Source organism: Podarcis pityusensis (assembly GCF_964106645.2).
Source record: "Podarcis pityusensis genome assembly, chromosome: 15".
NCBI classification, from domain to species: Eukaryota; Metazoa; Chordata; class Lepidosauria; order Squamata; family Lacertidae; genus Podarcis; species Podarcis pityusensis.
This window is the reverse complement of record NC_138040.1, coordinates 24,476,470-24,489,935: the sequence shown is the minus strand read 5'-3', so window position 1 is coordinate 24,489,935 and position 13,466 is coordinate 24,476,470. Positions and strand designations below refer to the sequence as shown.

Genomic DNA, 13,466 nt, shown 5'->3' with positions numbered 1-13,466 from the left:
AATATAACGAAAGCGGACCTAAGCGAGAAATGAAAACATGAATGTGCGTGACCAAATTGAACCACCCCCACACAAGTCATGATGAGCTCTAAAAATAAAGATACAACCCCCCCCACACCCAATAGCAATAACAGCAAAATTAACGTTTCTGAAATGAAATCTTCACTCCAATGAAAAGACTCCTAAGCAACACCCCAAGATGCAGGTCTTGAAGGACTCTGAGCCAAGGTGGCCTCTGGCCTCTTAAACTGACCTCAGCTTTTGTAGCTAGCTGGAGTCTGGACCGTGGGGCCAGAGGGTGAGTACCAGCATATTTTTTTCCTAGAAAAACAACAACTGGTGGAGCAGACTCCACAGAGATGCTGCAGGTCAAAGGGAGATTGTGTGTGTGTGTGTGTGTGTGTGTGTGTGAGAGAGAGAGAGAGAGAGAGAGAGAGAGTGTTAACCCTTCCCTCTCCAGCTGTGACCTCCCCCCGATCACCTTTGCAGAACAATTAGGCCTTTATAAAGATCCCTTTGTCAACAAATAGAAGCTTTAAGAAAATCTAATTGCTGCAGGTGGAGCTGGGCCAAGGAACAGAGGCTGCAGGATGGATGGATGGATGGATGGATAGGCCTTATGGGCTCCCTGCAGCCTGAAGACCAGAGGCTCCCCATCCCTAATGCAATGTTTTATTAGTTATATGCTGCATTTTTGCTTTAGTCATGTTTGTTTCCATGCTACACTCTATCTATCATCTATCATCTATCATCTATCATCTATCATCTATCATCTATCATCTATCATCTATCATCTATCGATCTATCGATCTATCTATCTATCTATCTATCTATCTATCTATCATCTATCTATCATCTATCTATCATCTATCTATCTATCTATCTATCTATCTATCTATCTATCTATCTATCATCTATCATCTATCTATCTATCTATCATCTATCTATCTATCTATATCTATCTATCTATCTATCTATCTATCTATCTATCTATCTATCTATCATCTATCCACCTATCCATCTATCATCTAAATGCTTTTTAAAATAAAAATGATGACTTAACTGGAGACTCCATGAACCAAACCTGAAATCTTCTGCTGACAAAGCATATTTTTGCCTTCTCCTTCAATTAGGCAAACTGGTAGGATCAATTTAGAAAGTTAGGGCCATGTCAGAAATAGTTGGCATGGGGCACTGTTTTAATCCAGCAGTCTCCCTCCTCACTACCCCCCTTCTCTCTTGAATCTGGGTCCACTTTTCTTGCCCTGATCAAAAGGCATAACATTGTTTGTTCGCAGATCAAAAGATTCCTCCAAAGCCCACTGGCAAAATCTACAGGAAATATCTCTAAAAGTGCACGGCCCGGTAGGAGACGACATGAGACATGACAGGGGTTAATTCTTAAACTTGCCAAAAAGAGATTTGGCATAGGCTTGGAAATGCTCATATGTGGTGCTGACTCGGATTCTAGCTCTGGTGGTCATGGGGTGGGAGGAAGAGAATGGTAAAAAGACACACAGAGTAGGAGCAATTGTTCAAGCTGTCTCCAAACCCAAAAACCACCACCACCCTGCTGCTAGAAAGTGCCAAGTCTGAAAGCGATTCTGATACTTAAAAACTCTCTCTTTTCATTGAGGTTTCATAGCTCAGACAATCAAGATGTTGAGAAAGAATGGCAAGGGTCATACCACAAATGGTTCTGTTGCATCCTTTGTCTTCAGGTGGGCTATTATTTTCTTTCTTTCTTTCTTTCTTTCTTTCTTTCTTTCTTTCTTTCTTTCTTTCTTTCTTTCTTTCTTTCACAAAAGTATATCTAAGAACTATGAGAGGTGCTGTACTTGGCTTTCTCTCTAGATTACTGCAGGCCTTTTATGTGCAGTGTCCTTCATGGGTCTTGGTGATACATAAATAACTTGGGGAATTCGCTGCCACAAGATGAGGAAAGGCTACAGCATTTGGCACTTTTCGGTGCCAAGAAATGGCAAGCAAGAGGGGACACAATAGGGGTGTATAAAATGATGTGTGGTGTGGGAAACATGGGTAAAGAAAAGCTTGTCTCATAGCATCAGGCCTCAGTGATATCCTGTGAAGTTGACTGTTGGGAGATTGAGGACTGACAGAAGAAAGGACTTCTTAACACTATGGAACACACTCCTGGGACTTAGCTACATTAGTAAAAAAAAACCCAACCAATGTTTTGAATGTGTAATAAACATGCAACACCAGAAAGCATCACAGAGCAAAAATAATTTCTAAGCGATTTTTACATAGTGTTCTCCCCCTTTTGTTATGATTTATTTTCTGACTTATTTATAGCATTTTTTCTCTGTATGTAGATCCGCCCCATAAGAGGTAGTAATGGCCACCAGCTTAGACGTCTTTCAAAGCAGATTAGACAAATTCACGGAGGCTAAAGCTATCAGTGGCTACTAGCCAAAATGGTTAAGCGATTCCATACCTCCAACATTTCTACAGTGAAAATAGACACATCCCCTCCAACATTTCTCCCATGAAAATAGGGATGTCCTAAGGCAGGTGTATCCAAAGTCCGGCCCGGGCTTGTGGCCCCCGGGCTGGTTTCAAATGGCCCCCCCAGCAATTTTGAAAAAACAATCTCTTGTGGCCCCTGAGCGCCTGCCCACCAAAACCATTTCCTTTTTGTGGTCTCGTCACAAGCTCTCCCCTGTGCGCGGGGGCATGGCTAGGCCCCGTGCCATTAGCGAGTCCCCGGCTGTGTCACTCCTTGGGTCGACCAATCTGGTCGACCGGGGGGAGGGGCGGCTAGCTAAATAAATAAATACATACATACATACTACAGTACACGATTGGGATGTTGCTGCTGCAGCGATGGCGGTGGCAGAGGGGCCGCCGCCGCCTTGACCCAGTGCCAGATTTATGTATAGGCTAAGTAGGCTGAAGCCTAGGGCCTCTAAATCTAGGGGGCCTCACCAGCCCACCCGTTCCCCAGCGGGCAGTCTCCCCTCTCCCAAAATTGCATACCCAAGACTTCATGCAAGGGCAGGACAACTGAGACCTCTAAATCTAGGGGGCCTCACCAGCCTGCCCTGTCCCCAGTGCCGCAGTCTCCCCTCTCCCAAAATTGCAAACCCAAGACTTCATGTGAGGGCAGGGCAACTCAGGCCCAGCAACTATGAGACTCAGGGCTAGCCAGTGGGGCCCAATTTGAAGCAGTAGGGCGCAACTTGATTAAAAAAATTTTTTTTTGCATTGCCCCAGTTCACAGCCAAAGTCTGCAAAATTAAATCATTGGTGCGTGGGCCCCCTTAGGAGTGGCACGTGGGGCCCAATTTGGCCCAGTTGCTCCAATTGCCTTAAGGTCAGCCCTGATGAGACTGTGCAGGGGTTGGACTGTAAAGCCTGCACCTTCTAGGTCCCTGGTGTCACTATTCAGCGTACAGACTCAAGGACTTGTTATGGAAATAAAGGGGGGCACTTATTTGAAATCAGTTTTGTCACCTCTCCCCCCCAAAAAAACAACAACAACCCCGAGACAATAAACCCAGCCACCTTTTATTCACAGTCACATAAGCACTACACTACAGCATGGCCATAAACCTGTATGTTCAACCGCTGAAATATACATTCAATATGTAGCAATGGAGATTTATGTTACTGCTTTATGAATGAACGTGGTGTTTTATGAATGGACTCTGTATTTTGTGAATTACCTAAGAGCCACCAATAGGGAGCTCTAGAATCTGACAGCTAACCAATTGGGTACTACCAAACAGTGACCCCCTATTGCTGAAAGCAGGTAACCAGCAGGGAATGCTTCAGCTCAGCCTTTGCGCTTTTGACTGAACACCTCCTGCTGTGTAGATAATGGAGAAAGCTCATAAATCATATCCCTTCTGGGATCCTGGCCAACTCTATTACTCTGGTGTAAACCCTGGTGCACCAGAAGCCCAGAATAGCAGCAAATAAAATCCGCTCATACATCAGCGACTGATAAGACTTGTCAACCAGTTCTTCCAAAGCCTTCCTAAATGATAAAGTTCCAAAATACATGCCAAAAGAGAGCAGGTCTGGGAAGAGCAAGGCATACAATGGGCACCACCAGTGAAAAGGCCCTGCTCCGTGTAGCTCCTGCCTTGTCATTTGATAGGGTGCCCACTTGCCCTCCTTCTTGACATGGAATGCTCTCTGTTGGAGTCTCCAGGTCCAGTACAAAGACCATAAGAAGGTCTCCGGCCTCCCCAGATATGTTCACTTCATCAAATCTGGCCCTCTTTGAAAAAGGTTGGACACCACTGTCCTAAGTAAAAGCGGGACATTCCAGGATCACATCAGGAACTGGAACAGCTTCTGAAAATCTGGGACTGTCCCTGGGACACTCTACCTTCCCTGTTGTACACAGCATACCTTGAAATACCAGTTGCTGGGAATTATAAGCGGGGAGAATGTTGTGGCACCCAGGTGCTGCTTGTGGGCTTCCCACATGAGAACAGAGTGAATGCTGCAACAGATGGGCCTTTGGCCCAATCCACCAGGACTCTTCTTATCTTCTCATGTGGGGGCAGCCCCTAATCTAGGTGGCTTTGAAGAAGTATCAGACAAATTTGTAGAGTCCCACAATGGCTGTTACATCTCTCAGTAGCTACTAGCCACAATCACTCATGGAACCCACATGTATAGATGCCTGGATATGTTGTTTCAGCTTTGTGATGTTTCTTCTTCTTCTTCGGGGCTTTCTCTATCCCTGGGCATCTGCCCTCTTGTCATTTGAAACACATACGCCCCTCTTGGGGGCCTTTCATTCATAGAGCTAGCGGCACGAGCGAAAAAATGTTCTAATTGCATATTGATCGAGGTTTGTTCAGCAGCGAGTCTTGTGTTTGAAAACTGGGCTAATTTTTTCTCCTGCTGAGATCTCAGGGAAATGTAAACCAACCAGAAATGCACGCTGCACATCCTTTTGTCTCTTCGCAGGTTCTCTGAAATCGCCTAGAGGTCAATTCCAGGAGTGGGGAACCTCAGGCCTGGGGGCCAAATGCAGCTGTGAAAGCCTCTCTAGCTGCCACTCAGGACTTCCCCCAGGCCACACCCTTCTCTGGCCAGGCCCCCTCTCCCCAGACCATATCCCTTATCACCTCAGCTAGTTTTGAAATTTTCATGAAATTAGGGCCACATTAAATTTGGCCACTGGTCGCATACAGTCCATGGACCACAGATTGCTCACCCTAGGGCTAGGGCCTTCTAGAGGCATACCTCTCAACTGTCCTGGTAAAACTGGGACATCCCCTTTTCTCACATGTGAGCTCAGCAGCCATTTTGGGTTTTGAAATCTCACCCTGCCCAAAAAAGGCATATTTTGGGGGGATGACTGTGGCATTTGCCTCCTAGGTGGGTCATAAGGAAAGGGTTAAAATGAGTGTGATGTGATTGGCCAGTGGAAACTAATAGGAGGAGTTAGGGTTAGAGGGGGAGTTGTGTGAAAGTCAGTTGAGAGTTGGGAGTTGAAGAAGGAAGAGGGAGAATATAAATCTGTGGGTTGGTCGAGTTGTGTGGTGAAAGAGAGGAATTGTTAGGTGGAGTCAGATAGTTAGTTGGGATAATCAGTTTGAAGTTGTTAGGAACAAATAGGACAGTTAAGGAACTAAGATTAAGAAACTGCCAAGAAAAATTAACTGAAATCATAAGCTTGTTCATGCCTATAAAATAAACTTGATTATTTGTTAGTTACCAACTGACTGGACTCCGTGTGTACCCGCAAGGAGAAACGGGTTGGTGTCAGCGAAGAAAGCAATTACAGTGCTGGCACAGGGTCAAACGTCCGGGGGCCCTGTGTGATCGCCACAAAGACAAACTCACACTGCACCCCAAAATGTGTGTTTCTGGGCACCATGCTCTTATGTAAGAGCACAGCCCCACTCCCCAAGTTGCATTTTTCGGGGTCACAATCTCACATGGGCCACATGACTCCTGGAGACACATGGCCCAGTTTTTCACCTTGATGTGTTGCAAAGTATGTGGTGGCATATCTGATACTGGGATGCACAACCAAGGAGAGAGCTATTGCTTGAGAACAGAAGGTTGGACTAGATTGGCCTTGGACCTGATTCCATCTCCCTTCCTTCCTTTTCCCTCTGTCCTATCCCTAATCCCTTTCCCTCTGCTTCTTCCCCTTTCCCATTTTCTCCTCTTCGCTGACTTCAAAATTCCTGTCGTCCCCCCCCCCCAAGTCCTTTTCCCCATTCCAACGCATCTGCTGCTGCTTCTCCCCTAGCCTTGATTAATCGGCGGATATTTTTGCATAAACTACTTTTGGCCACAGCTCAGAGCAATGCCAGGAGATGTTTGATCACCGCTGGTGCCACTGGCAAGAGGAGTCAGTACTGGGCCACAGTGATTCATGGGCATTAGTGGAGCATGTAATTAAATGGGAACTGTCTCCCTTCCCTGCACTATTGATGGAGGAAGCCGCGGCTTTCACAACTCAACCCCTCCTTGATGTTTTCCATGCGGCGTGTCAGCACCAGACAAGGCCTGTCAAACATCACCTTGAAGCAAAGACGTGTGCAACGCGCTCATCAATCCAAACATCTAACACTTCAGGAAGCAGGCTTTCTCTCTCTTGTCCTCCCTCATGCTCACACATTAACTCCTTGCAGGATGTCAGCTAGGAGGCCGGCGCCACAACAGAGTGTCAAGGGCGGGTTTGCACATTCTTGAACATCACTTGATTTCTTACCACTCAATCATTCCACATGTCAGCCTGATTCGCACATGCAAGGGCATGATCTGCATTCTCTAAACTGAGTTACGCTCAAGATTGATCCTTAAATACATGTTTCGATCTCCTGCAAGTGTGTATGGACCACTGGAGAAATAACAGCCCAGGAAGAATTTTCATGTAACCCTTTCCTCTTTGCCTTGGTTTTGGTGGGGAAAGTTCACACATTCATTCACTAGTCTATCTACTGTCGTGGCTGTTGAGCAATCAAGCACATGTATGAATCGGGCTGAGATGATTGCTAGTGATTAGGGATGTAAGAGACTCGTTTTCCATTTTGCCCTGTATTCGTTTGTATGCAGCGCTGCTTCCATTCCATTGCAGTTTGTCTTCCAGCAAAACCTGCATCGTTCTTCTTGCCCCAAACTATGTTATTCATCTTGCTGTTGGCGGTGGCGAAGTGATGTAACTTATGCAATCTACTTAATTAATCACATAAATTATATTGTCGTTATGTTATTCCACCAATTCATTTCAATGCAAAGGAAACACAATCAATAACGTATAGTTTGCAGACTGAAAGCAACAACAGCAATGAATATCGATTTTATTCTCTGGATTGATTTTTATTCTGGGCGCGGGGCAAATAAGTGTGCGCTGTCAGTTTCTACTCCTGTTTCCATTTTCACAGGAATTACCTGACATCCCTCCCATTTATGGGTGGGAACCAAGTTGATCATAACACAACCTGGCTGAAGATGTGCAAGGTGATGGTGACTAATAATAATAATAATAATAATAACAATAATAATAATAAATTTATTATTTCGACCCTACCCATCTGGCTGGGTCTCCCTAGTCACTCTGGGCGGTTTCCAACAAAAGATTAAAAGTACATTAAAACGTCAGTCATTAAAAACTTCCCTAAGCAGGGTTGCCTTCAGATGTCTTCTACCTGTAAATGTCATATAGTTCTTTATTTCTTTGACATCAGATGGAGGGCGTTATAGGGTGGGTGCCACTACTGAGAAGGCCCTCTGCCTGGCTCCCTGTAGCTTCACTTCGTGCAGTGAGGGAACCACCAGAAGGCCCTCGGAGCTGGACCTCAGTGTCTGGGTTGAACGATGGGGGTGAAGACACTCCATGGTGCTCAGTCAATGATGGGACAAGGAGGCATTACTGCTTGACAGGGGTGCCAACTTGAATAAAATATTGTGGGGACCCAGGTAAGCCCCTCCCCCACATAATCAATCACATGATGGAGTGCACACACACCATTTGAATGGGAATTCATATCAATTTTGGGGAGGGTCCCCCGGCCCCTTCAAATATATTACAGTGGTACCTTGGGTTACATACGCTTCAGGTTACATACGCTTCAGGTTACAGACTCCGCTAACCCAGAAATAGTACCTTGGGTTAAGAACTTTGCTTCAGGATGAGAACAGAAATCGTGCTCTGGCGGTGCGGCGGCAGCAGGAGGCCCCATTAGCTAAAGTGGTGCTTCAGGTTAAGAACAGTTTCAGGTTAAGAACGGACCTCCGGAACGAATTAAGTACTTAACCAGAGGTACCACTGTATTGTGGGGCTGAAGCTCCCTCAGCCCCTGGGATTAAGCTCCTATGGTACTTGATGCTGTGATGCTGTGCCTGCACCTGAACCAGTCCTCTGATCTGTTTTATAGTAAAGAGACCAGTGAAGTACTTGTAGGTCTTACATCACTTTTCATTTCAGCAGGGTGACTGAAATAACTGCTTTCTTTATAACTGCTCTGTCATCATGATCGCTGATAACAATGATGGCATTATGTACCTGGCTCGGCAGGGTGTGTGGCTTTGAGTATTGGAGTGGATTCTTCCTCTTTCCTGTCACTAGAACTCGTGGGCACCCAGAGAAGCTGAACGCTGGAAGATTCAGGACAGATGAAAGAAAGGACTTCTACACACAGTGCAAACTATGGACCACGAGGCGCAGTAGCGACCACCAACTTAAAAAGGTAAAGGTAAAGGGACCCCTGACCATTAGGTCCAGTCGTGACCAACTCTGGGGTTGCGGCGCTCATTTCCCTTTATTGGCCAAGGGAGCCGGCATACAGCTTCTGGGTCATGTGGCCAGCATGACTAAGCCGCTTCTGGCGAACCAGAGCAGCGCACGGAAATGCCGTTTATCTTCCCGCCAGAGTGGTACCTATTTATCTACTTGCACTTTGACGTGCTTTCGAACTGCTAGGTTGGCAGGAGCAGGGACCGAGCAACGGGAGCTCACCCCATCGCGGGGATTCGAACCGCCGACCTTCTGATCGGCAAGTCCTAGGCTCTGTGGTTTAACCCACAGCACCACCCGCATCCCTTTACCAACTTAGGTAACTTCAAAAGAGTATTGGAGAAATAAGACTGCCAATGGTTACTAGCCATGATGGCTATGTACTACCCCTGTTGCAGGCAGGAAATGCTTCTGAACAGCAGTTGCTGGAAACCATACGGGGAAGAGTGATCTTGTGCTCAGGTCCTGCTTGCAGATTTCCCACAGGCATTTGCCTGGCCACTGTCAGAACATGATGCTGGACTAAACGGGTCATTGGCCTGATCCAGCAGGCTCTTGTGTAAGAACATAAGAATAAAACAGCAGCTTTATCAACCTGCCTGAGAGTGACTTCAGAACTTTCCCTATCCCCATCCCTCATTGTACAGCAGACATGGGGAAGCCATGGTTCTCCAGATCAAGCCAAGCTACAAGTTCCATCATCCCTTAGCATTAGCCTTGATAACTGGGACTGATGGGAGCTGGAGTCCAGCAACACCTGGGGGAACATGGGTCTTCCATCTCTGCTCTGAAGGGATCTTGGCCACCATTTTCCTTCTCTCTCACACCTGTGCCTAATCCAGAGGAGGTTGCTTTTCCACCTAAATTTCTCTTCCATGGAATCTGAGTCTGAAACCCAAGTTAGAGAATTACTGCTGTTGTTACTAGAATATCTGAAAGCCCCTGAATAGTTATGTGATGCTGTGTTGTGAATCAGAGGTCAAGATAGCCAGCAACTGAACACCAAGTGACTGTAGGAAATCAAAAATTTGCACAGGATGGGAGATTTGGTGTTGACCTGGCATTGATCTTTGCAAACTAAAAGACTGCAAACAGCCAGTTTTGTAGAGGATCGTTCCCTGTGCTTCAGAGCACTTCAGTTGTTAAAGCTTCTTCTGTGCAAGATGACAGTTCACAGATTCTGCCCTGCTGATGAACGTTCTCTGCACAAAGGTTCAAAAGGTCTATTCTTCCCGTATTAAAAAACCCAGAGGCTCTCATGCCATTAGCGAACACACGTGGATTCTCATGGATCAGCCTGAAATGGTGACAGCCCTTCCCATCCTTGTTTCCATGGATCAAGCTCTCAGCCAATCTGCACCAAAGTGTAGTTTGAAATCTGGTGGAATAAACTCACCTACTATTTCTGCTTCATTTAACTCAAGAGTTTTCCATTGACAAAATTCAGTTATGGGTACCCAGGTGGTTAGCTGTCCAGCATGAGGCTTGCCAGGTTCCCTGTAGTGATGTGGCAGCAAAGTCAATGGCAGGCAAAGGAGCCACTGATGTCACAGAGGCTGTGAAAGCCTATTTACCAGCTCTTTGCTCCCTTGCAAGAGTAGCACGGTGTCACCGTGACATCAGAGCAGGCCAGCCAATGGCTCCAAAGGTGCCTCAGGGTTTATTAGGGGGTAGGTTTGGCAACCCATCAGACTGATAAATGAGTCAGGTGGGCAGGGTTTAAATGTTATTATTATTATTATTATTATTATTATTTCCTTGGAACTGTGGTAATGCCTCTTCCTTTGTCTGGATAGAGGATAAAGAGAGGTGTGTGTGTGTGTGTGTGTGTAGAAACTAGCCTGCTGGTACAAAAGTAAGATTTTCATTGGTTGCTCCACCCACTTTTGCCTCTGGCTCCACCCACCACTGGCATGTGGCCCACGGAAAATTGCCCAGATGGGAAAGTAGCCCTTGGGTTGAAAAAGTTCTCCCACTCCTAGTCTATGTCTCAGAGCAAGTAAAGGAATGAAGGCAGACACATACCACCAAACAAAATACCCCGAACAACTTAATTCAGCTGGGATTTAATTTTGGGCCACATATTTAAAGTGCTAACATATTTTCATTACCCCCCCCCCCAAAAAAGGAACATTCCACGCCATGGCCAACGTAGGCCTTACTAACAACAATAAATATTACCACCAACTTTGGGTGAGGAAGTGCATCACTCCCTTTTCTTTGCTCTGCAGAGGGTCTTGAGGGGGCAGGAGGAAGCCAACAGTACCATTTGTCCCGATATTCACATTTCCTCAGATGGCTCACCCGCCTCTTGCCTTAGGCAGGAAATGACATCACAGCTCCAGGCAATGGCTCCGAACTGGAAACAGGTGGTGTCAAGGAGTCAAGAGGAGGTGCCGCCATCTTGCTTTTGGTCTCATCACCATTGGCTTCCCATTGTTTTGTTTTTAAGCTTGCAGGAAATGGCTGAGGTAGTGTGAACACAGTTTAGCTTGTGTGTCAAAGGAAGGGGGCGGTAAAGCTAAACATCAGGATGGGGGAGGGGGCACAGGGGAGAAGTGAAATCCAAAGTGAGGACCTAAAGTGCATGGAAAACAACATGGGGATCCAAAGTGCATCAAGCAATGTTAGCCTTCTTCAACCAAAGGTACAAAAATAAATGTTGACTCAGCTAGGTTGTGACAGCCTCCATTGCACTGTTTCCCCTGGCAGATCTCCTCTAAGATGTGAGACCCTTAATACCGTAAGGGCAGAAATATGGCTCATAAGAGCAAATGATCACTTAGGGGTGGGTGTGCCCTTTGCCCTGATGTCCTTGTGGGTCACTGGCAGAAGGGCACACATAGCTCACCCCATAAGTAGGACGAGAAGATAATCCCAACCATTGACACATCTGTTTTCATAGATGCATCAATTTCTATTTTCTTCGGCACTATCCCAGGTGCTTCATGATTTTTCTTTTTCCTTGAGACCTACTCTTCTCCAAGACTTTGTTTCCTCCACCATCCTTTCTTCAGCACCCCCTGTCACAGGACTTCATACCATCCTATTGCATGTGAGCAAAGAGGTGAGGTGGAGATGAATGTCCTTATCTATTACACTTGGAGGATGCAGGAAAATACACATGTGGTTTCACGCCCACCCACACTTTGAATAATAACTATGCATATCTATATATCTGAGAGAGATACAAATGTACAGTCCCAAACTTGGGTTGTTGCTGTGTACAAAACTGAGACAGAGAGGAGAAAAAAAGGGAAAGAAAATGGAAGAAACGTCAAAGGTCTGATCCTGCATTGGCTTTCATCCTTTGTTAAAAGCAAGGAGGTTACCTGAAATCATTCATCTCCACCTGCCTGAGTTGATTTGAGAGTTCCAATCAAATTTGTGCATAGCAAAACTGGGAGGCTGTTGATTCCTGAACTAAACTTAAAAGTTATAGATGCATCCCCCCCCCCTTCCTAATTCAAGGCTTTTCCTTTTGGTCTTAAGTTAAAGGAACGTGTTTCTTTAAATCCACTTTGCAAAACCAACCATCATTTTCCTTCTGAAACCTCTGAATTGACTGCCCCCTGGGTTAAAAGGAAATAAACAGGTTACAGGAGGGCTAAGGGACAGGGACCATTTCTTTCACATGGCTATTCACTGGAGTTTTCTTTGCAATGACCTTTGCCTCAAGCTTTCATGTCATGCTTTGTTACATTTCTGGAAACAAGACCCATGAATGAATGGGAAGGATGCAGACAGGGCTCTTAAAGTGGGAAGGTTCTTCAAGGAGTGCAACAGATTGCATTTGGAAGGAAGACAAGAGTCCCAACCTTCAGGACAGGTGTTATAGCAAGGGGTTACGTGTAGAGTTAACTTGGAAGTTTAACCATAGTGCAAAATTGTGTAAATGGAAAACAGACGGTGGACATTTGAGCAAGAGGCACATTCCATCCAGCAGAGGGCAGCAGTGCATGGACACACCAAGCCTGCATGGAACGGAAGCCCCAAGGGGTCAAAATTAGATGGGGTTGGGAAAGAGGAAGATGTTCCTTAACAAACAAGGCAGAGGTTACAGCACAATCCAATGCATGTCGATTCAGAAGTACATCCCGCTCTGTTCAGTGGGGTTCACCCCCTTGCAACTGTGTTTAAGACCGCAGCCTTAACCTAACAATGAAAAGTACAAATGCATTGACACTTTTCAACAAAAACAGTAAAAATAAGAAACGGTGGATAGTAGCGATGGGGAGAAACCGGCACTCACACACAGACATCACACGCACAACCCAGACACAATCCCCAATGGCTGGAGGGGGTGCAAGTGGGTGGGTTCAAAGGCCGTAGTTGATGTGTGATAGCTGGAAACACATGGAGATTATTTCTTTTGCCCCTCCTGTCTTCATTGCTTTTCTGCGGGGTTCTTTTTAAACATACTGTTCTTTGGGACAGATGTACGGAGCCCTGGAACCAGGAGGTGGGCAGCAAAAGGAAGCCTCAGAATGGCGGGATGAGTAGGCGTCTTCTGGGAGATATGACAAGGGACTATAGACATATGGTATTCTTGCCAGGTACTGGTCTTCACGTGAGTAACGGCAGCTTAGGTAATCACCCGCATCCGGTATCTCTGTGTGACGCTTTCCAAAGTTCTGTGGGGAAAGGGTGGGGGGAAGAGCCACAGACCGTAAAATCACAAGTTTAAACAACATTGTAATGCCTTACAGGGCACACAAGCCATTGCATT

The 13,466-nt window shown here is 46.0% G+C and overlaps 1 protein-coding gene and 1 long non-coding RNA gene across 6 annotated transcripts in view; one reads left to right on the top strand and one right to left on the bottom strand.

The window, feature by feature from the left end:
* The window catches only part of LOC308464377, a 532,762-nt gene that overhangs the window by 286,102 nt on the left and 233,194 nt on the right, over window positions 1-13,466 (top strand). The gene's annotated exons all lie outside the window — the stretch shown is intronic.
* NECTIN1 (nectin cell adhesion molecule 1) overlaps window positions 10,788-13,466 on the bottom strand; it is a 197,376-nt gene continuing 194,697 nt past the window's right edge. For 2 of the 5 annotated variants that reach the window (XM_080983556.1, XM_080983553.1), the window contains one exon: window positions 10,788-13,371. In XM_080983556.1, coding sequence (XP_080839682.1) covers window positions 13,150-13,371 — 222 coding nt within the window. In that variant the 3' untranslated portion in view covers window positions 10,788-13,149. The remainder of the gene's footprint in view (window positions 13,372-13,466) is intronic. The other 3 variants (XM_080983554.1, XM_080983557.1, XM_080983558.1) reach the window with 2 other exon arrangements.